The sequence below is a fragment of the Diceros bicornis genome, chromosome 1, assembly GCF_020826845.1.
Source record: "Diceros bicornis minor isolate mBicDic1 chromosome 1, mDicBic1.mat.cur, whole genome shotgun sequence".
Lineage (NCBI taxonomy): Eukaryota > Metazoa > Chordata > Mammalia > Perissodactyla > Rhinocerotidae > Diceros > Diceros bicornis.
In genome coordinates, this window is record NC_080740.1 from 36,767,774 (window position 1) to 36,788,752 (window position 20,979).

The 20,979-nt window shown below is 37.0% G+C and overlaps 1 protein-coding gene across 1 annotated transcript in view; it reads left to right on the top strand.

Moving 5' to 3' along the window:
• Window positions 1-20,979, top strand: part of KCNN2 (potassium calcium-activated channel subfamily N member 2) — a 133,010-nt gene that overhangs the window by 104,371 nt on the left and 7,660 nt on the right. Inside the window, exons 5-6 of the mRNA XM_058538685.1 lie at window positions 10,386-10,496; window positions 19,081-19,208. Of these exons, the coding sequence (XP_058394668.1) occupies window positions 10,386-10,496; window positions 19,081-19,208 (239 nt within the window). The remainder of the gene's footprint in view (window positions 1-10,385; window positions 10,497-19,080; window positions 19,209-20,979) is intronic.

Genomic DNA, 20,979 nt, shown 5'->3' on the forward strand with positions numbered 1-20,979 from the left:
AAATTTATTATAATGTGGTGTGAACTTTTAAATGTTTAAGCCAGAGGTAGTTTCAAATTGATGCACCGTTTTCAGTGACCTAGGTTCTTTTGGTTCCTTATCTGCTTTTTATAGTTTGGTTATAGCAGAGTGTTATCTTGATGTTTGTTTGTTTTCTGCCTCTGTAAGAATGCAAACTAGTACTAAGAGCTCCTTAGGCAGGAAATTCCCCGAATTTCTGAAGTTAGGCATCCCTGCCCAATGCCTCTACTGTGTCCACCCCCAGGTTGGCAGAAGAGAGGCAGGCTTTCCACGTGAGGGCTTTTGAATGGTGGCCAGTGCAGCATGTACCCTCACAGCAGCTGCCTGGGAAGATTGTTCCAGGAAGGAAGGACTGAGCACCCATGGCGTAGATAGGGTGGGAACATTCTTCTCCCACTTGGCAGTATTGAACTGGGATAAGATGGCCAGCTGCAAAAATAAAATCTGGGGCCAATTTTAAGGTCAACAGTAGTAACAAGATAACCATTTCAAGTCCTAATTGTAGAAGATATAATTTTAGGGGTCATATTTTAACATTATTTACTTGTGAAAGAAACATACAGTTTTGTGAATTTTAGTGAACGTTTATTTATTTTTTCATTATCATTGGTATGGTACATTATGTTTACTATTGGATCACTTCCTCCTTTTTCCTCAAAAGATAGCATTTTATTATATAGTATAATGCTTTGGGAAATAAAATTTGCATGGATATATTTTTGGAGGGCCCATAACAAGCCCACAAGAGACACGAATGATGCTATTTATAAAAACAGAACTGGTAATGCAGAATCTTTCCCTTCATGCTTCTTAGAAACAACTTCCTTGGTGTTCCTGTTTGGCAAGATGTCCCCCCTTTTATTCTTGAATCAGGTATGACTCTGAGTTCATGCAAACAGGCTCATTTGCCATGGGATCAGAGCCAAATTGGAGGTTATCTCTGCCTGGATCTTGTGCTACTTTCTTCTTTCCTCAATTTTTTCTTTGTCCTTAATGTCTCAAGAAACAGTTCCTTCAAAGTCTGATGTGACAGCGCAAATCTTTTATTTAGTCGCTTGAACTCCTTCCTACTACTGCTTAGGTTTTGCTAGTGATCTTCCTTTGTTTCTAAAAAATAGAATTTATAAGCAACTTTAATCTACATGGACACTATTGTGTCCTCAGGACAGTGTTCCTGCCCTCTAAGCTCATGGTGAAACAATCTCTCTGTTCTTGGGCTCAGGAGCTCGATTCCATCTCCCTGATAAGGAACAGACTTGTTTCTTATTGATCCGACCAAAAATCATTTACTTGCATATAGAGAAATTCAGTAATCTTTGACTAGCTTATTTGAAATCCTTTGTGGGGTTGGAGTGTCTATGCATAGCCAAGCAAATTCCCATGGAGTCAGACCACAGAGCACTCTTCTGGGGGTAGGCTTCTGGGAGTTGATTATATTTCATGTAAATTTTCTGGGAATCAAGAGCTTATGAATGTAGTTTACCTAGAAACTAGTACCAAGACTATTGGCTAACAATATGGATTCCTAAAAGAAAATTTTTTGCATAGTCCACATAAAAGGTTAGTTTCCTTAAGATGAAATGTGGGGAGCCAGCCCGGTGCTACAGCAGTTAAGTGCATGTGCTCCACTTTGGCACCCCGGGGTTCGCAGGTTCGGATCCCGAATGTGCACGGAGGCACCGCTTGTCAAGCCATGCTGTGGTGGCGTCCCATATAAAGTAGAGGAAGATGGGCACGGATGTTAGCCCAGGTCCAATCTTCTTCAACAAAAAGAGTAGGCTTGGCATCAAATGTTAGCTCAGGGCTAATCTTCCTCACCAAAAAAAAAAAGAAAGATGAAATGTGTTTCTGTTTTGTAAGACAAATATTTTTTGCTTTTGCTTTCAGGAAGTTCAAATACCAGTTTGTCACTTTTGGATTACATAAGCCAAATATGACTTTTTTTTATTTCAGGCATTTATTTGCCTGTTTCCCCTTGGACTTGTGCAATGCATGTTTAGGTAAAATGCACATTGTCAGATTTCCCATGAGTCATGTCTCTGTCTCTGTCTTTCTCTCCTCTGGCCTTTAATAAATTGTGAAAAAGAAATACAATTTACAATGCTCCCGAGAGAGCACAGGGTCATCCCTGAATCATCTTGTATATTATCTCTGAAGTACTATGTTTCTTTGTGCTCTTTTATATTTGAATTTTCTTATTCTTGTTTATGAAATTTTGATAGAATTTATACCTTTATGTTGGTTTTTTTCACTTGGAAGTAAAACACAGTTGATCTTAATGCTAACACCTACAAAGCTTTCCCATTTCGAAAGAGCACACATAAAGAAATTAGCATGGCACGTTTTCTTCCTACAACTAGTGAAACTAATGAATTATTTCATCGCATCATCTTAGATGTTCACATTTCATTGGCAAAAACTCAAAATTAAACTGTAATTTAAAATTTTTAAACAGCTTAATTTGTGTCATGAGTTATATTTTTGGGAGCCAAGGACATTAAGATTAATCTGCAGTGCTCTGGGCAGAAATATACTGTTAAACCATGAGGAGAGAGAATTTTCCAGAATATTTCTAAGAGAAACAAATGGCTTTATCAAAAAATAACCTCTCCTGGCCTGAAATGTGAATTGTGAATGCAAGACAATCATGCAAAGTGTTTCATATAATTTTTTTAGGTTGTGTTTACAATGTTATACATAGATGATTATGGAAATACTAAAATAAGTGGAGCTTGGATATTGAAATGCTTTAACAGGAATTCCATTGTGCTAGATCAAACAAATCAAGTAGAAATTTCTCTTTTACCAAAATCTACCTAATATTAGAGCTTAAGAGACAAAGATCTCTTCCTCTCTCCTGGATATCATTTTAAAAACATAAGATCATAGGATTGCCTAATAATAGACAAAGTTACTCATTACCCTTCAAGAGAAAACCATTAAGGTTGTAATTACTTTCTCCTTATTCTTCTATCCTTCCTCTTTTTGGACCTGAGGATTTATTATTGTGGATGTCATGATAACCAATGGGATGAATTTTCACTAAATGGCTTTATTCTTTTGGTTGAAGGTAGTAGGAAAACAAAATTGTTAGATCATGGTGTCTTAGCTTTTTGTGAGCACCAGCTAGTTTCTCAGTATCTCCAGCTTTATAATAGAAAATAATTGTTCTGCTTAGCATTTAAAAAGTTATCCTATCTGTACATATAGATATAACATATGCTGAAAGATATAATTTTCCCATACCTATGAATATATATGATTGTTTCAAGAGTAGAATACAGCCTCATTGGTAAGAGTATCTCTTGTCTTATATTAGAACGAAGGTCATTCATTTGTAGTTTTTGCTTCTCATTCTGTAAAATTATGGCAATTCTTGTTGGTCCTTTAAATATGTAGAGTGTGGATGACTGAATATTGTGGCATAATTATCTTTAAATATGGAATAATAGCTGCCCATTCCTAGGGACACAGGTTATGACCTGATAAATGGTCCTCTAATGGTGATCTATAAACCCCTGGACTTTGACAAAGTCCACCATGGATTCTTCAATAAAAACGAGGTCACTTCAGATATGTGTGATTTAGGTTTCTTCCATCACATTAGTAATTTTGTATAAATGAAAGCAGTGCATAAGGTTTCCCAGATCATAACAATTTAAACATCACCGTACCAGTTAATTTTTAAAATTTTACTAAGGGAACAAAAAAAAAAAAAAGTCAGTTTTTTACACCATTTTAGGCTGAGAACATTTGATGATAATCCTGTCAGCATCAAATTTACCGTGTGGTAAGGAGTCTTGATTTAAGATCACATGGCTACTCAGGCCCTTGTCAGAGTTCAATAGTTTTCATCCTGAAGGGTGGGAACGCTACACTGTTAACTCTTTCAGAGGGTATTCCAAACACAGCCCTAAATTAGCCAGAGTTTATATAAAAAGAATGGCTGGTATTAAAGAGAGCTAAACTGAAGGTCTGATTATATTCCTGCTACTTTCTGTCTTTGCATTTAAGGATTTTTCCCCCCTGCCAGGGGACGTAGAAATCCTGAGAAACTAGACTGAAGTCATTCCTTGGTGTTGCATGTGTGAATAAGCAAAAAAACCCCAGGATACTTTTATATGTCTGACATAATTTGACATGAGGTGTTCATATCAAATAATTTTGAAGAAGTTTTTTTTTTTTTTTAATTTTTTTGTTTATTGCAGTAACATTGGTTTATAACATTGTAAAAATTTCAGGTGTACATCATTGTACTTCTATTTCTGCATAGATTACATCATGTTCACCACCAAAATACTAATTACAACCCATCACCACACTTCACTTTACTTTTTGTTTGTTTTCTGCTTCTTTCTGGCATGTTCATTGAGTCTCATCAAATAAAGGCCCAGTGAGGAGAGTGTATCTTTAAATTCTTACAGTAGTTTCTATTTTGTGCAGAGCAGCAGGAGGGGATGATGGGCCTTTTCAGTCAGAAGACTAAATTCCCCACCAATGCCCTAGGTGGACCTTCACTTCTCCCTAAGAAAATTTCTTAAGAAATATGACAGCTGCTTTCTTCCAGGTACTGGCAAGTATAGCTGGAAGTTGTGACCTTCTAGAATCCAACTTGTTGACTCTACAATTCCGCTTATTTTTCTAAACTCTCAGCACTTTTCATTGGCAGAGCTGCCCTTCCTGTCTCTAAAATACGTGTGCTCACATTGGCACTGTTGCTAATAAGGAGATTTAAACCCAGGAATGACTCACTGTTGATGAGCAGTTTTATGCAACACTTCCTTCTTTCCAACCACCAAGCACAAAAGGGAGCTGAACAGGCAAATCACTAAAGCAGATTTTGGTTTTCCAAGCCCAGGTTTTATCACTGAACCCAAAAAAACCACACCCACCTTCCCCCTGTCTTTCTTAGGATGAGGACATTTGAATTGACATCTACCCTCCTATCGGCAAATATCAACTTGTATTTGCAGATACTCAGAGGTAGGGCATTTCGATAGAGGGAATTTGTCTTCAAAATTACCTTGAATGTTGTTGATTTTCATGAACTGAAGAGATCTTACAAAACTCCAAAGGGATATAATATTAAGGCTGAGTGTTTTATAAAATTTTATTTGCCAGAATTGGTGGTTTTACATATTTTAATGAAAGAATAATTATTTATGTCAGGCAAGTGCAGTACAAATGTTATTTATTTTTCTAGAAAACCTCAGGGACAGAAAAATGGGCAATGTTTTCAAGTACTCATTTTACCTTCCTTTTGGAGGACAAGTTGATATTTTAAAATGAAAGTTAATCTTAAAGCTGTTTTATTAATTTAGGTGTATTTTAGATAAAAAGCATGATTTTTTCAAATTAACTACATTTTGAGAAATTTTAATTACTGATAGTTTAATAATTGGCTATCAAACTGAAGTTTAACCTTTTAGGAGACACAGGAGGTAAGTAAGTAAGATTCAAGTAAGACCCACAGGAGGATAATTAATTTAACACTGGAATTTTTTTAACATTAGCATTTTTTAGCAGAGTCATTCTCTATGGTAGTGAATATTCTGGAATTTCCAAAAAAAATCATAATTTTCATTATTATGTTGAATCTTTGTCAGATACCTTTTTTAATAAGGAAAAAAATCAAAACCCTTCCCCACTGTGCTATTAAAGGAATTTCTCTTTTCCGTAGGCTTATATTCTTAAGTTATTAAAGGTTGATCCCAAAGTGTTTTTTCAAAATGATTCTTGGAATTATTTGTAGGATCAGCATAACCAGGTGATCTGAAGTAAAAATATGTCACTTCTTTGAATTTTTCCAACAGTATATGATAAATGATCTTGGGGAAAATGAGCTACCTAAACTTCTTTTGCAGTCTAGGGACCAACATGGCTTACAATATCTGTGCTATATTAGAGAAAAGCACTACATTTTAATTTGGCAGCATCTAAGACTCTCCAGGTGTTGGGATTCAACTATAGCCATGCTCTCTGATTGTCATCTGTCTGTTCACTTTGATCTGGCTTGGGGTAATGAACATTAATTAACTTATCTTCTCAATACTTATCTTTTCTAAGGACAAGGCCTCTCTCCTCCCTCTTCTTCTCTCTCTTGCAACATCTAATTTGTTAGAAGGAAAGATGATAAACTAGCCAAGGAAAACCTAAACCTTTGCTTTTAATATAATGGCTTCATAAACAAACTATGTTTTCTTCGTTTAGTTTTTAGTTGCCTGAGCATCCTGAAGTAGCAGGTTAGTGATTTGCTTAGCTTTTTCCTAATAACATAAATGGAATGGGAGAAAAGTAAACCAGGATACATTTTCTGACTTTGGTGGAAGGACTATGACTCATCTAGTTAAAGGCATACAGGGATCTTAATTTCAGAGAGCAACATATGTTAGTCCCAACTGTTTCTACATCCATTGTGATGATGACAAGCTTTGGAGAAAATGTTGTAAAAGCATATTTACTTTCATTCTTATTCACTTTATGAAATAGAATGGTCCTGGAAATAGACACTGAGTGGACAATAACATCATGCCATTGCTTAAATTACAATACCCATTAATGTGGTGTAGGAATTTACCTTGAACCTAGAAAGCTTTCAGAGCTGAGCCAGCTTCATAACTCTAAAAATTAGAAAAAATGAAAGTTAGTTTGAAACCCAATTCTATACATATCAGATCCTCTTATGATTTGTTAAGAACCTGGGGAATTATAAGCTTATGGTTCCCCTAATTAAAATAAGACTTACAGATAAGGAGTAAAGGACTCTGTATTTTAACAATCGTAAGGCTAAATTCCTTAAGTGGCTCTTGAGGTACAATTTAAAGGGTACAATTAGGATAGTGGAATGAAGGATATAGGTAATAGTTTCAATAATTAGTAAATTGTCAGATTCACTTTCTTCTCCGATTTGCAACAAAGATACTCACGTTAATGCACAAGACTTTTGGTGAGCTTGAGAATACTCAGTAAGAAATGGGCCAGCAGCAGGAAAAAATAGAGCCCAAGAAGAAACACAAATAAAATTTGACTTCCAAATGTTCTTGATACCAGTGATTTTCCACTCCTGTTAGGATTTTGATTTCTTTCCAGAAGGATCTCAGCAGTGGCCACCTGCCAGAGGAGAACAATATTCAACTTCTAGTGCCAGCTGCCACTCACAGCTCTCTCTCTAGCGGTAGAAGCCCCTCATATTTTTACGTTCCCTGCTTATTTAGGAACCATCACTGCCCTTGAATCTCCCATAAATCACTGACTGAGGAGTACCTGGGAGCATCATGAAACAAGTGATCCTCTACTTGTCAAGCAAATGCTATCATGCAGTGGATAGATACAGGTGACTATCACAAGTGGCCACTGATTCCTTCCATTGATTCAGGCTAGCCCCTCATCAGTATGCTATAACTATTTAGACTCTGGCAGATGTTTGAAAATCAGCAAAATAGGTGTAGATGCTTACAAAGGCCATTCTTCTTCATTGGTATGCAGCTCTAAAAATCACCTTGCTTCCATTGTCTACACTCTGCACAAAATATCAGGGTAACCATCACACAGCCTGGACATTTCTGACCTTGTACTTTCTATCTTCTGCCTTTACTTTCCTTGTTTATCATTTCCTGAATGTCTTTGTAAGTAAATGACTCTGATAACTTTTAATTCTCTTGTTTAAAATAGAGAGTAGTTTAGGAGTTCACCATATTCCCTCCATATCCTTCTTCATCTAAAGAAGTGACTCTGTTGGAATCACCTGGAGAGCTTTAAAAAGTTCTGATGGTTATGTTTTATCCCCGGAGATTAGGATTTAATTGGGCACATGGTCTCTCAGCATTGGGACTTATACAAACTCTCCAAGTGATTCTAGTCACAGTCAAGGTTAAGAACTACTGATTTAAAAGTTGCACCAGGTATAAAACAGGAACAGTGTTGATTTATTTTGGCAATTAACCGTATTGCTCAGTTTTTAAACATTCATACTTTAAGAGTTTATCATATAAAATAAGGTGATTTGAATTTCTTGTTTTGCTTTGAAATATAGTGCTTCATATTGTATCATAGGTATGGAAATGATCATAAATAATAATATATGTGATCCTAATATAGATAAAGATATTATGAGATGAAGTAAAGGGTGGTGAAGTAAAGGGATATCATTGATCATCAAAGTTCATAACTGAATAATCACTTACTCTGCTGTAGTTGTCTCAACTCGAAAACGAGAGGGTTAAACCAGATAATGTCTAAATACCTCCTGGCCTCTCTCTCTGATCATATCATCAATATCACTTCATTTCTGAAGATACTGATTTCTTCATAGACTTAGATGGAAGGGGATATTCAAACCCTCTGGAAATACAATATTTAAACAATATCAGCTCATTAATAAGGCCGTGTCTCTATGATCGTAATTATCAGGTTGTGGCAAGACAGGGCAAGTGTACTTGTTTTCTCCTTTTCTCCTTACTCTTGTTCCTCCCGCCAGATTTGTGGTAGCAACTCATTCAGTGAGCCCGAAACTTTCTTCTTTGGTCTGCAACTGAATGGCTAAATTACATTTATTAAGTCAAATAAAAATAATTCTGTAATTAATTATAATAAAACATAAGTAAAGTATGATTCATGAAGAGAGATCATTTTCCTAGGTTGAATTTTTTTTAACGTTAATAAAGATAGGTAACTTTTTTTTTAAACCACGAATTGTTGTCACTTTTTAAATGTATAATTATGTGTTTGTATAAGTAATATGTATTCATTGTAAAAAATGTGGACCGTACAGAAAAGCACAAAGAACAAAATGTCACTGATATTCCAACCACTGATAGAGAATTTCTTTTCACAGTTGGGCTTATTTCTTTCCAGTTGTTTTTTTCTTCCCCAGTGTGCATCCTTTTTAAAAAATAAAATTGGGAGCATATTATATATATAGTTTTCTAGCTTGCTTATTTAAACATTATATTGTCTTTATTGAAATTTTATTTCTAAAATATTTAATCATAATATATTATGGACATGGATATGCTGTAAGTTATATAACCATTCCTCAGTATTAGATATTTAAGATGTGGACCTCCACATTTTTAAGATTTCTTCATAGACTTAGATGGAAGGGGATATTCAAACTCTCTGGAAATATAATATTTAAACAATATCAGCTCATTAATAAGGCCGTGTCTCTATGATCGTAATTATCAGGTTGTGGCAAGACAGGGCAAGTGTACTTGTTTTATATAATAGCAACAGAGTTGCTATTATAACTCTGTGATTTTTTAGATCTACTGGTAATGAGGAAAACCAGGTTACCACATGGGAATTTGAGACACTCTTAGATAGCTATCTGGTGAGCACCCTACCCTTTTGACTAACATATAGGGGGTGCTACTAAAAACTAGTTTAAAAAGATTCAAGTCTGTTGAAAGATCCTCAAGTATTGTAATGTTGCACTATTTGTGTCCCTCTTCCATGGGCTCCTGCCTATGCCCTACCGTTTGTTCTTTGTTATCTGTCCACTGAGACCGCTTGGCAATCTCGACTCTCTGTGGTCCTCTCAGAGTTGAGATTCTGTCTGGAGGTCTGGACTTGGTTCCTTATTTGGCCCCTTCCCTACCAGAGGGTTGGCTGTGCCCAGGGCTGGTGAGGTGGCTGTGGCAGCATAGCCTTGCCTCCTGACCCTGTCTATAATCACTGGTCTTTTAGCCAAGAAGACCCCCACACCTCACAACTTGGGATGGGTGCACCTTGATGGCAGAGGGGGAAACCTCTAGAATAGTAGGATGGTTACCTCTTACCTTCAGCATTTCACATATCTCTGTTTTCCAAGTTCTGATCACTGTGATCTTTCTGTGATCCTTTCTGTTATGCACATGGAATGGTTTGAATTGTGTGTATGCTGAGATAATGCATCTCTGTCCATTCCTGGTATAGCACAGTTGATTGGCCGGAAGACCTGTTGGTGTTATCTTGAGAGAAGATTATGGAATGTTATTCTCTAGAGAATAATTATTTATGCATTTATGCTAATTTACTCATTTATTATTTGTTCCTATTATAGGTATATAACTTATTTGCCGTTTTTAAGTCTGAAAATTTAGCAATTTGCTTTTTTACCATTTATTTCTTATGATTAAAATGTGCTTGATCCAAATATGCTTTCATTTTCAAAATCTGTGAACTAAGGTTTTCAATCTCATTCTAAAGGCACATTGCTTTGCTCATTGACCATGTATTTTCTGTACTATTTATTGAAGACATTGAATACTACAGTGATTTTTTTTATCTCGAAATACTTATGTACTTGGTGCCAAACATTTTTTTAATGTGACTGAGACCACAAATAACAACTCTTCGGGGTTCTCTTCTCTCCTGGTTTTCAGGGTGCTGGTTGCACAGCCCTGGTGGTAGCTGTAGTGGCAAGGAAGCTAGAACTTACCAAAGCAGAGAAGCACGTGCACAACTTCATGATGGATACCCAGCTGACTAAGAGAGTAAGTTACCACCCTGTATCTTTAAAACGAAGTTTATTGTGGTTTTTTTTTTTTCCATTGTTGGGCAATATGGGTTTTATTTTGACCTCTGAAACTAAAATGACATGGTTTAAAGTTAAGGCTTTCTTAGAATCAATTCCATTTTTTCACATTTTAAGAATAGACTCTTTCTAACTTGAAGTCAGGAAATAATTGGACAACCTGGGTATTTACTGAAAGATAAAAACAGACTTCATAAATCTAAGTAAATAGGCGTACTTAACATTCGAGTTTGCAGTATACAAGAAGAGACCAATATTGGATTGAATAGGAAAGAACACACTGTCAATGTAATATAGAAATTTTGTAGGAAGGCGATTCAACAAATATTTTACTCAATTTCTATGAGCCAGTTTCTGTTCTAAAGACTGCAGTTGCAAAGACAAATAAGAAACAATCATTAACTTTTAGGACCCAAAGGTGGGGGCAGAAAGAGGCCATTTCATGATTTCAAGGCCATCAGAGAGATGTTGAAAATGGTATAGCATCCTGGGAGAAAACAGTAATCACAGTGTGTACAGAGCACTCACTCTGTGCCAGCCACTGCTCTGAGCATATCACATGAGTAGACTTGTTTCATTCTCACAACAACTTTATGAGGGAAGTGCTAGCATTATACCCATTTTACAAATATGGAAGCCAGGATGCAGAGGCTAGGTAACTGGCTCAAAGTCATTTTATCAAGGGAGAAAGTCCTGTAAAAAGAAAAAGATTTTTAGCCTCTCTTCATAGTCACTTGAGACACCAAAATAACAAGGTCAAAAATAACTAAAAATTATTTTATAGCAGAGTCATCTTGCGATGTAACCACTTCTCAAAATGGAATCCAATCAGGCTGTCACTGAAATAACAAAATACATTGTCATTTAGTAACTTTACCCATAAAAGAATCAATTGAGATTTCAAGCGGAGTTCCAATTTTCACTGTTTTTACTCACTCTTGATTTTGGTTGTTTGTATAAAAGTAATCATATTTAATTTGGTAAATACTTCCTAATAGATGAGTCCCAGATTGCACATATTTATTTATACAGGTAATATTTATGAACTAGAAATTAGCAAGGCAATTGGAATTGATGTTTCCAAGTCTTACCAGTCAGACACTATTGTGAGACTTCATTGCAGTTAGTAGGTCTACATAAATTCTAAAGGATCAGAACCACTCAGTTGCAGACGCCATGCTTTCGGCCTGGATTTACCTCTTTGGCACGTCTTCTGCTACACGCAGTTTTCTCTTATTTTCTTCCAACTCCTGAATTCGCTCTCCAAACTCGTGAGCATTTCTAAATGTTACAGAAAAGAGTGGAGGGAGAGAGGTCAATGAGGAGCTGAATGGAGGGTTGGGGTTCTTGGCACTTTCAAGATACACTAGGAAATAAAAATACATGCACATTAGATCACTGTCGGCATCTAATCCAGAGTGGTAGCAGGTGTTGTGTGTCTCTCATTGAGTGCTTGTTTGGATGAGTTCTATATTGGACAATTTGTGTCTAAGAGTCAGAAGTTGTACAATATAAAAAGAAGCCTTCCATCAAGTCCCTTTTATAATCCAAATAATTTCATCATGATGATTATACATAATTTTCACAGGAATTAAGTTAATGCCACACTTAAGATGTTAGGCAGAAAAATACTTTAAAACACCATATAGCCCATATAGGTACATGCAAATCGCAGTGAAAAAATTGTGACAGAATCACAAATAAGAAAACCAAGTTAGCATGTTTAGGCAGATTTCCGCATGTTTCATAAGCAGATATATAGATTTATTTTAAGGAAATTTCTTCAAATTTACTTTAGGATATTGATATTCTGTATCCTAATTATTGGAACATTTTAGGAGTTAGAAAGACAAGAGCTTTGATTTAAAAATCTACAGTATAACATTGCTAAATACTGCCTTTGATGAAGATTTTTGTGAGATTCTCAGAGGTCTCCTAGTTTCATCTGGGAGACATTCCTGGTTGGTTTTATAGTTCAGTTACTTTAGTTCAGAGTCTCTCAACCTCAGCACTATTGACCTTTTCAGCTAGATAATTCTTTGTTATGCGGGACTTTCTTGTGCCTTGTAGGATGTTTAGCAGCATCCTTGGTCTCTACTCACTAGATGCCAGTAGCACTCTCCCCTGCTTATGACAACCCAAAATGCCTCTAGACCTTGCCAAATGTCACCAAAGGGGAGAAAATCACCCACAGTGAGAACCACTGCTTTAGCTTGTTATTCCCCAGGAATTTGGAGGCTGGGACAAATTCTCTTAACAGATATTCTTTGAGTATACTGAATTTATCATAATTTCCTTCTTTCTGGGAATAATATGTATTCATTTAACAAAAAATATACTGTGTACCTAATATAGTCAGGGTTCTCTGCTAACTGCTGAGAATAAAGAGCTTGAATATGATACTCCAGAACTCAGAGAATTTTAAAGTACTGTTCCTTGGGCAAATCACATGAAAGCTCTGTCCTTTTCTGCCTGGCAGAAAAATGTACCGTATTCTCGCTCATGTTGCTCATGAGCCCCCTAAAGTTCAGTCCGGGCCCCCTTTAAAGGACTAGGGATCCAAGATCGAGATATAGGATCTCAATGACCTTTCTTTGATTTTCTTGAATGGGACTCATTTCCCCAAACTGAACGAGTTTCCTGATGTTACAGCTTTTCTGTTGTAAGTTCTTGTATACTTTAGATAAACACCCTATAAATAATGTTACATTATAAATCAGATTGTTTGTAGAAAGCTTTTTCAGTAAGAAGTATGATTTTAGTTTCAAAATTTACATTCTGTATGATGCTTATGATGCTTTATTAATTCTATTACCCCATTACTACTTCTTAAAAATGTAGCTGCTTGGCAGTATTTCTTGCCACCAGAGTCTCTTATAGATCCGAGAAAGACACTCCAGCAGACTTGCTGAATGATCGATTTTTACTGGCAAGATGTCACTAAGTAGAGGTACAAATGTTAAAATGGCATTAGAATCAAACATAAATTTCTGGTTTATGATACTCATTCCATTATTATAGTCAATACCATATATGAAAATAATAGCCCTTTTATAGTCCTCTCTGCATTATTTTGTACAAAGTCATCAACTTAATGAGTGTCATTTACTTGGAATTGATTCCATTTGGTTATTTATGGAACTTCTAAATGGGCCCATTTATAATTTTAACTTTTTAAAGAAAAATATAAAATACTGAATGATAATTCATGAATGATTTCTGGAGAATAACCAAGAGTAAACAAAGACCTAAACATCATGCATAGTTACTAAGATGAGAGATTAAAAATACAAATCCAAGGGTGCTGTTTATTGCTAGAGAAAAATACAGCTATCCTCTGAAACACTACATAAAGAGAGAGTTTTTTCTGATGGTCAACAGGGGTAATGGTCACAGACATGCTGAAATCCTAATATCACTCTAAAGAGAAAGCAGTGTGAACATAAAAGATGATAGATTATTTTTCCAGGAAAAAAATGAAACCTTCCAAGCCTTCCATTGTGTGTCTTAACTGAATTGAACAATTTCCATGAAAAATTATTCACCTTGGACAAGTTTTCAGAGGAACAATTTTATACAGAAATCATATCTCTGTATGACTACGTTAACCACATAAAATACTGTTTGAGAGTAGAACACACAACTGATTGTGCACTAGCATTAAGGGAGATTGTTCTATATAATTCCAAAAGTTGACATGACACTCTGCAATTCAAAAATGGCCAATAGGTCCACAGACATGGAATAATCTAATGATTTCAAAATGAAAGCATGATAGCAATAACTTGTCACTGGGCTTAGTAACACACGAGCAGCTATGCTTAATAGATTTGCAGTTTATCACCTTACAGAGGCACTGTGTTTACCATGCTATATCTTTTGGAAATATTATTACTGTTCATTGAGGCCTGAACCAAGAGGAAATCGTGGAGTTTGGCTCTCTGGATACTTTCATTTTGGAAAGAAACTTGAAAACAAGCAATTCCAGAACCTAGACATAATTTTTAAAGTAGGTAGATGTACCACAAAGGATAATTATACATATTAATCCTGGTAAGAATTCTCAATAAGATTCGTAATAAGAACACTATTATGCAGTTATATAACTTTGTTTCTTGCATGTCTCTTAACAAGTGAACAGAAACTCTAGATGATTTACTCTATTTTAGCTTTTACGTTGTGCTTTGCTACTAGCTCAGTGAGTTAAAACACAAAAGGAATGGATCCCTTGGCCTTGCCCTGTTCCACAGCCACAGCAGCCACCCAGCCCCGGGCACCTGATCTAAAGGAAAACTGTGTAGCTAACAAGAGAGGTTGGAACCCGGAGCATATCCATAGCCGCTGGTGCGGGGGCGGCTGAGAGCACGTGGCGCCCTGGTGCTCGGGCTTCCTCCCCTTGTCTGCGTTTGTCCCGGGCATCCTAGGGGCATCACCCACAGCATATGTGGCAACGTTTTACCATAGCTGTCAGAATGAGAGGCAAGAAACTCTCCTGCTTAAGTGAGGGATTGTGTTCTTTCCCCCAAATTTGGGAAGAATGGAAATACTGCACTAAAAAAAGACTCTGAAGGGGGCCGCCCTGTGCCACAAGGGGTTAAGTGCCTCCGCTCCGCTGCGGTTCCCCGGGGTTTGCCAGTTCGGATCCCGGGCGCGCACCGACACACCACTTGTTAAGCCATGCGGTGGTGGCGTCCCATATAAAGTAGAGGAAGATGGGCACGGATGTTAGCCCAGGGCCAGTCTTCCTCAGCAAAAAAAAAAAAAAAAAGAGGAGGATTGGCATCAGATGTTAACTGAGGGCTGGTCTTCCTCACAAAAAAAAAAAGCCTCTGAAGGGAGAGGCAAGAGGAAGAAAAACAAGGTTGAAAAAGAAGAATCAAAGTAGTAAAAAGCAAAGGAAAACTAAACAAAATAGCCTTTTAAACAATGCTCTAATTACATGTATCATATAGAGTTGAACAAAGCAACTTTTCAGTTAAAAGTCAATATGCTTTAAGTGCTTTTGTGGTTTATAAAGTATTGTTACACTTAAAAATTTATTTTATTGCCTATGGCTTTAATATTTTATAATTACCTATGAGTCAGCAGTATAACATATCATGTCCTTTGTACCTATGAAAGAGATTTAAGGCATCTGAATGAGTACTATTACTTTTATAAATTGCTTTTAGGACTTTTGTTTTCTCAAATTATTATTAAAATATCTGATTATTAATATGCTTTTCAAAAATTTTCTGATAAAAGATTTGAATGAGAGTTGAGCATGAGTGACGTACAGCAAATCTTCTTATTTTCCTTTTTCCCTGTGTGTTTGGGGGTGGGGGCAATGGAGAGACGAGGGGGAGCTTCCTGTTAAGGAAGGACTTTCCTCTCACTTCCCTTATTTTTTTGAAGTATAGGAAATACGTTATATTTCATAGTAGTGTTGGCCCATTAATTGGCACTAGAATTATTACAGCTACTAAATTTTTGAGGGATTTCTGTAAATCCTAATTTATACCAACTATCACAGTATCTAGCATGTGGCAGAGACTCAATAAATTTGTTGAATTAATAAATGGAAATGTACTGACCCATTTAGACCCTATATCTCTTCTTCTTAACCTGTATACCCTTCTTCTCAAGAGGCTCCTTTGGTTGATAAATACACATCTGTGCTTCACAATTAGAAGTGTTTATGATGCAAATTATATATACTATGGTGCCAAATTCAACACCATAGACATTTATTTAGTACCAGCTATGCCCAAGGCACTGAGCTAGGGAGACGCAAAGATGAGTGACATGAACCCCTGCCCTCTAAGAGTTTGTAAACGCCCTGGGAAGGGTGGTGGGGGCTCCAGGGTTACACTGTTATGATTTTAGGGCAGGATTCTTAACTATGAACACCAAGGAAACTTCTTCCAAATCAACTTCCCTTTCATCTCAGTGATCACGAATGCATAGAGCTGCTTCTCCTCTCCCCATTTTTCCTGTAGTTTGCATATCACTTTCATGTAACAATTCCCCATTGCTCACACCTGTAAAACAGTAGGTGCTTTCCACCCTGTCTTCTCCCTGTCCTCTGTTCTCTTTCAACCCCATGAGGGATGGGAAAAACCTACTATTAGAAACACATCTGATCGTTAGGTAGAGGCTAGGTTTTTCTATTCTAGGATGTACTGTTTTGTGGCTGCTATTTTGAAAAGTGGCAGTTAAATATGATGCTTTAAGAGTTTTATTCCTGTGTTTGAAAACCTATTAGGGAGTTAGAAAGGGGATGTTTCAACATTAATGCATATATTTTACAGTTTTTAAAAGCAGCTGTAGGGATTTCATTTTCAGATGAGGAGTCATTTTCATTTTCAGCTTGTCAACTAAAACGTGTGTTTAGTGAATATGCATCCTACAACATAAGGCTGGGGACGTGGTGGGGGGAGCATCACCCACCTCACTGAACTCTGAAACTGAGGTTCTCCCCTTCAGACGTTCCCTTACCATCCCAAAGAGGAAGAATCCTTTAAAATACATTGAGGACAAGCTTTGAATCACTTAAAAGTTTATAGACTTCGGTAATTTGGCATTTGCTATTTGTGGATGGGAACCCAAACCAAGATCAACAACTATGTTCTAATCCAAACATTACTATGTTCAACTGCTATGTTCCTGTCATGTCAGTTTTTACTCAGTTTTCGCCCAGTTTTCTAGCTTCCTCATCAGTCTGGGTCTAGGTTCCTCATCTGTGTCTTGGGCTGATAGAATCAGGGTGGGGCATCCACCAGGGCCCTTAGGGTCTTCCGGGCAGCTACAGCTTCTCAGAGAGCTGAGACCTCCATTAACCGGCCCTTCTGCTTCCTAGCAGGGAAGGGCCGATCCCAACCCCAGCAGTGCTGGCCAGTCACTTCCCACTCCTCTCTTTAAATGCAAGGTCCTCAAACCTCAGCAACTTATGCTACATCTATTTCCTTACCTCTGAAAAGGACGTAAGGGCCAGATGGAAAAGCCTTCTGAAAGGTGACTCCTACCTCTGTGAAGAAGAGAAATGTTTCCATAAGAATGAAGAGCCAAGAATTAATTGGAACACCTTTTAACTTCACTACGGATGATAGTGATATGACTTCTACGCACTGCTGGTGCTCAGCATCTAACATTTCAGTCATTTTTCTGTTGGTCTGTGAATGGTCTCTATGCAGAGTCTAATGAATATCCAGAGGAAGTGCATTATAAACCAAAGTCACTCCTAAAAGCAGTTTTAAGAAATGAGTTATTTTCCTAAAATGGGTTCAAGCAATACAATTTCACTCAAAAAGAAAACTTTTCAGTACTGTGAAAAAGGATTCACCATCAGCCACAAAACCTGATGCTTTCTTTGCTAACGTGAAAAAATATACATACATACTTGGACCCATAGTTTTAGTGTAATTATAAGATTCTTCCTTATTATAAATCTAAGGGCTGAACAAAACTTTAATAATAATTCTCTCTAACCTATGTTAGAGAAAACTAAAGTCCTACAACCTAATCTCCTTGACCTGACTTTGTTGGTCCAAAGTCAAGAACTTAGAACTGTATCTCAAGCCCAGCTCATTGTTCTGTCTTCCTCAGCACATTGCCTTTCTTAAAAAATTGTCATCCTCCACCCAGCCCCCCACTAGCCTGCAGCTCTCTTTGTGAAACATCCTTGATCCATCACTCAAAAGAACTAAATAGAACAACTTCTTAGAATAAGTAACTAACAACAAGCCCAAGCAAAAGCTCTGGGTCATCAGATCCTGTAGTGTGGGCCAGGAAGAGGAAAAATCTGTCCTTGGCTGAGCCTTTATCAGCTTCCAGGAATTTTTGAAGACATTAATCAAGAAAGGAAGTGATTGAAAATCACCAAGAAGTATTCACACCTTCCATCAGCTGCAGTGGGTCTTGGCAGTGTTACTATAAAGCTTTCATGCTTTAGGTTTGTCCCATCCATCTGAAGTGCCATATATTTAAATTACCAACAAAATCGCGACAACATAGATTTCTGTCAATTAAGTGTGCTAACAAGCATACAATTGGCTAAGTCACTCTGGGAGGCTAGAGGACTGGGTCTTCTTGTCCATTCAGCAGTGGAAACATGCCCTTCCTGTAGTGCACAGCCAGAAATGCCGAGAAAGCTTACAAAGGAGAAGATTAACCTTGGCCTTTTGGCATTTTGCCTTTCTCCAGGGAAATGAAGAACATGGGGAGAACAATTGCAATACAAGGTGGAGAAATCAGCACCTCTTGATTTCAAAAAAAAAAAAAAACAAAAACTGGTCAAATGAAAAGGTTCCTGATGGGGTAGAGTTTAGCTCAGAAAGATATCAGTAGCTCCCTAATATTTCAATTTAAGTGGTGTTCCTAGGCAGATAAAGCTGCTTTTAAAAAGGCACAGATTAAAGAAAAGTAATTTTTTGAGAAATAATTACTAAACAGAACTAGAGGTTACTATGATCCTTGGGATGAAGAATATGACCCCCAGCCAAGTTGCAAAGAATTCTACTCTGGAATTTATCAACTGCATTTTTGTTTGTTTGTTTTCGTAACAGGTGAAAAACGCAGCTGCCAATGTACTCAGGGAAACATGGCTAATTTACAAAAATACAAAGCTAGTAAAAAAGATAGATCATGCAAAAGTAAGAAAACATCAACGAAAATTCTTGCAAGCTATTCATCAGTAAGTACCATTTTTCATTGTCATTCTGCTTTTGTATCTCTGGGTTTTAATTCTCATACTTGGTTATTCTTCTTTTATGAGGGAGGAAAAAAGAAAACATTGTCATGTTTGTTCCCAGAAGACACTATCTGGCAATTTAATAATTCCATAAATGAAATCCTGAGAAAAATTTTCAGTTCTTTTTATGATTAAAAATCATTTATTAGTGGGAGAATAATCATTTAATATATTAATTACGTCTCAGTTTCTCTCTTTAGAAGCAATAATTTCAATTAAAATTGTATTTATTTATTTATATAGTTTGCTGTAAAATGTTTAGTTTGTACCTACTGCAAAATCTTGAAAAAAATTTAACATTTTATGATCTATCTGGATTTTTTTAACATGCTGCCAAGCATCTTTATGTAAAGGTAGCACATACAATTGACTTAATACTTGAATTTTTTAATTAGTTTTTAATAAGGACTTGGGAGATTTTCTATATGCTACATGTTCATTATAGATTTTATAGTTCCTATAGACCTTGCACTCTTATCATTATTCTGACTATCCAGACCACCATTATTCAGTTTGTTTAAGTCTTTCATGCCATTTCATTGTTATACAACTCTCATGGACTTTTAAAGTACAAATCTCTCTCTAGTAAGTTTCAGTGATAATTTGAAAGCACCAGATCTTTCTTCCCCCAGCAGGCAGCATCCTGACGATAAGTACATTTCTGTGGGTGTCAATTATGATGCAATGCAGCCTTGCTCTTAACGTAAGGCCATTTATGTATGGGGAAGAGCAGACACATCACATTTGTGGGTCAGAAAAGTGGCTTTTCTCATGCAACCTACCAGGGTAATCATGGAAAGGTGGGTAAATACTAGGTCTCTTGATTATGCAGTGAGATGTGTCTTCTCGGAGCTAACTAGCACAGCAGACAAGCAAGCTCTGAGGGTAGAGTTTTTATTTCACATATTTAGGCAATTCATTTGTAATATATTACACTAACCTTCTGTGGGAAATCACTAAGCATTCATCTTCTCCTCTTTCTCTTGTCCATCCAACTGCCCTTTATAAATAGGTATCACTGAAAATGTGGAATATGTCTATGATTATGGACACATATCTACTTCTATAGAAATTGCTACCTTCCTTAATGAAAATAAAATCCAGGTCCTCTGAGATCTAAAACAGAGGCGGCCTCTGCACACATGGCAGAGCCGCCCGTCCTCGTTGCTGCTCACGGCTGTTCACTCACGCTCTTCCCCTTGCTGCCACGAACACCAAAGTGACATCCTTTCTCCTTTAGCTCTGTGACTTGACTGGATACATAACTATGCTTTTTACCCCATTGTAAGGAAAAAATAAGGCTAGAATTTTAAGATAATACTCTTTCGAAGTCGGGGAAAGAGTAAAAAGGAAAAACGCAGAGAGGAACATGGTATTAGATTTGGCTCACAGGAGGGCGCTTCATCCCTGGAGCTCACAGCTGCCTTTTTAACCAAGTACCACCACCTGGGAGCACCGGCCTCGACATCTTGGTCCCTTGAAGTTTAGACCTAAGAGAGTGAGTCCCCTGAGAGATGCTGGGCCATCACCTCTGCTTTCCTCAGGCCTGTCTGAGGACAGGCCTCCTCCTCAAGGGTCACCTGGCACAACTCTCCTGGCAGAGTGGTCATTCCTACACTCCCAAAACTGTACAACATAGTAACCCCAACATTCAGACAAGAGTAATACACTGTATACTGTGGATAAATCATTCTTTGTACTTTTAATGTTTCAA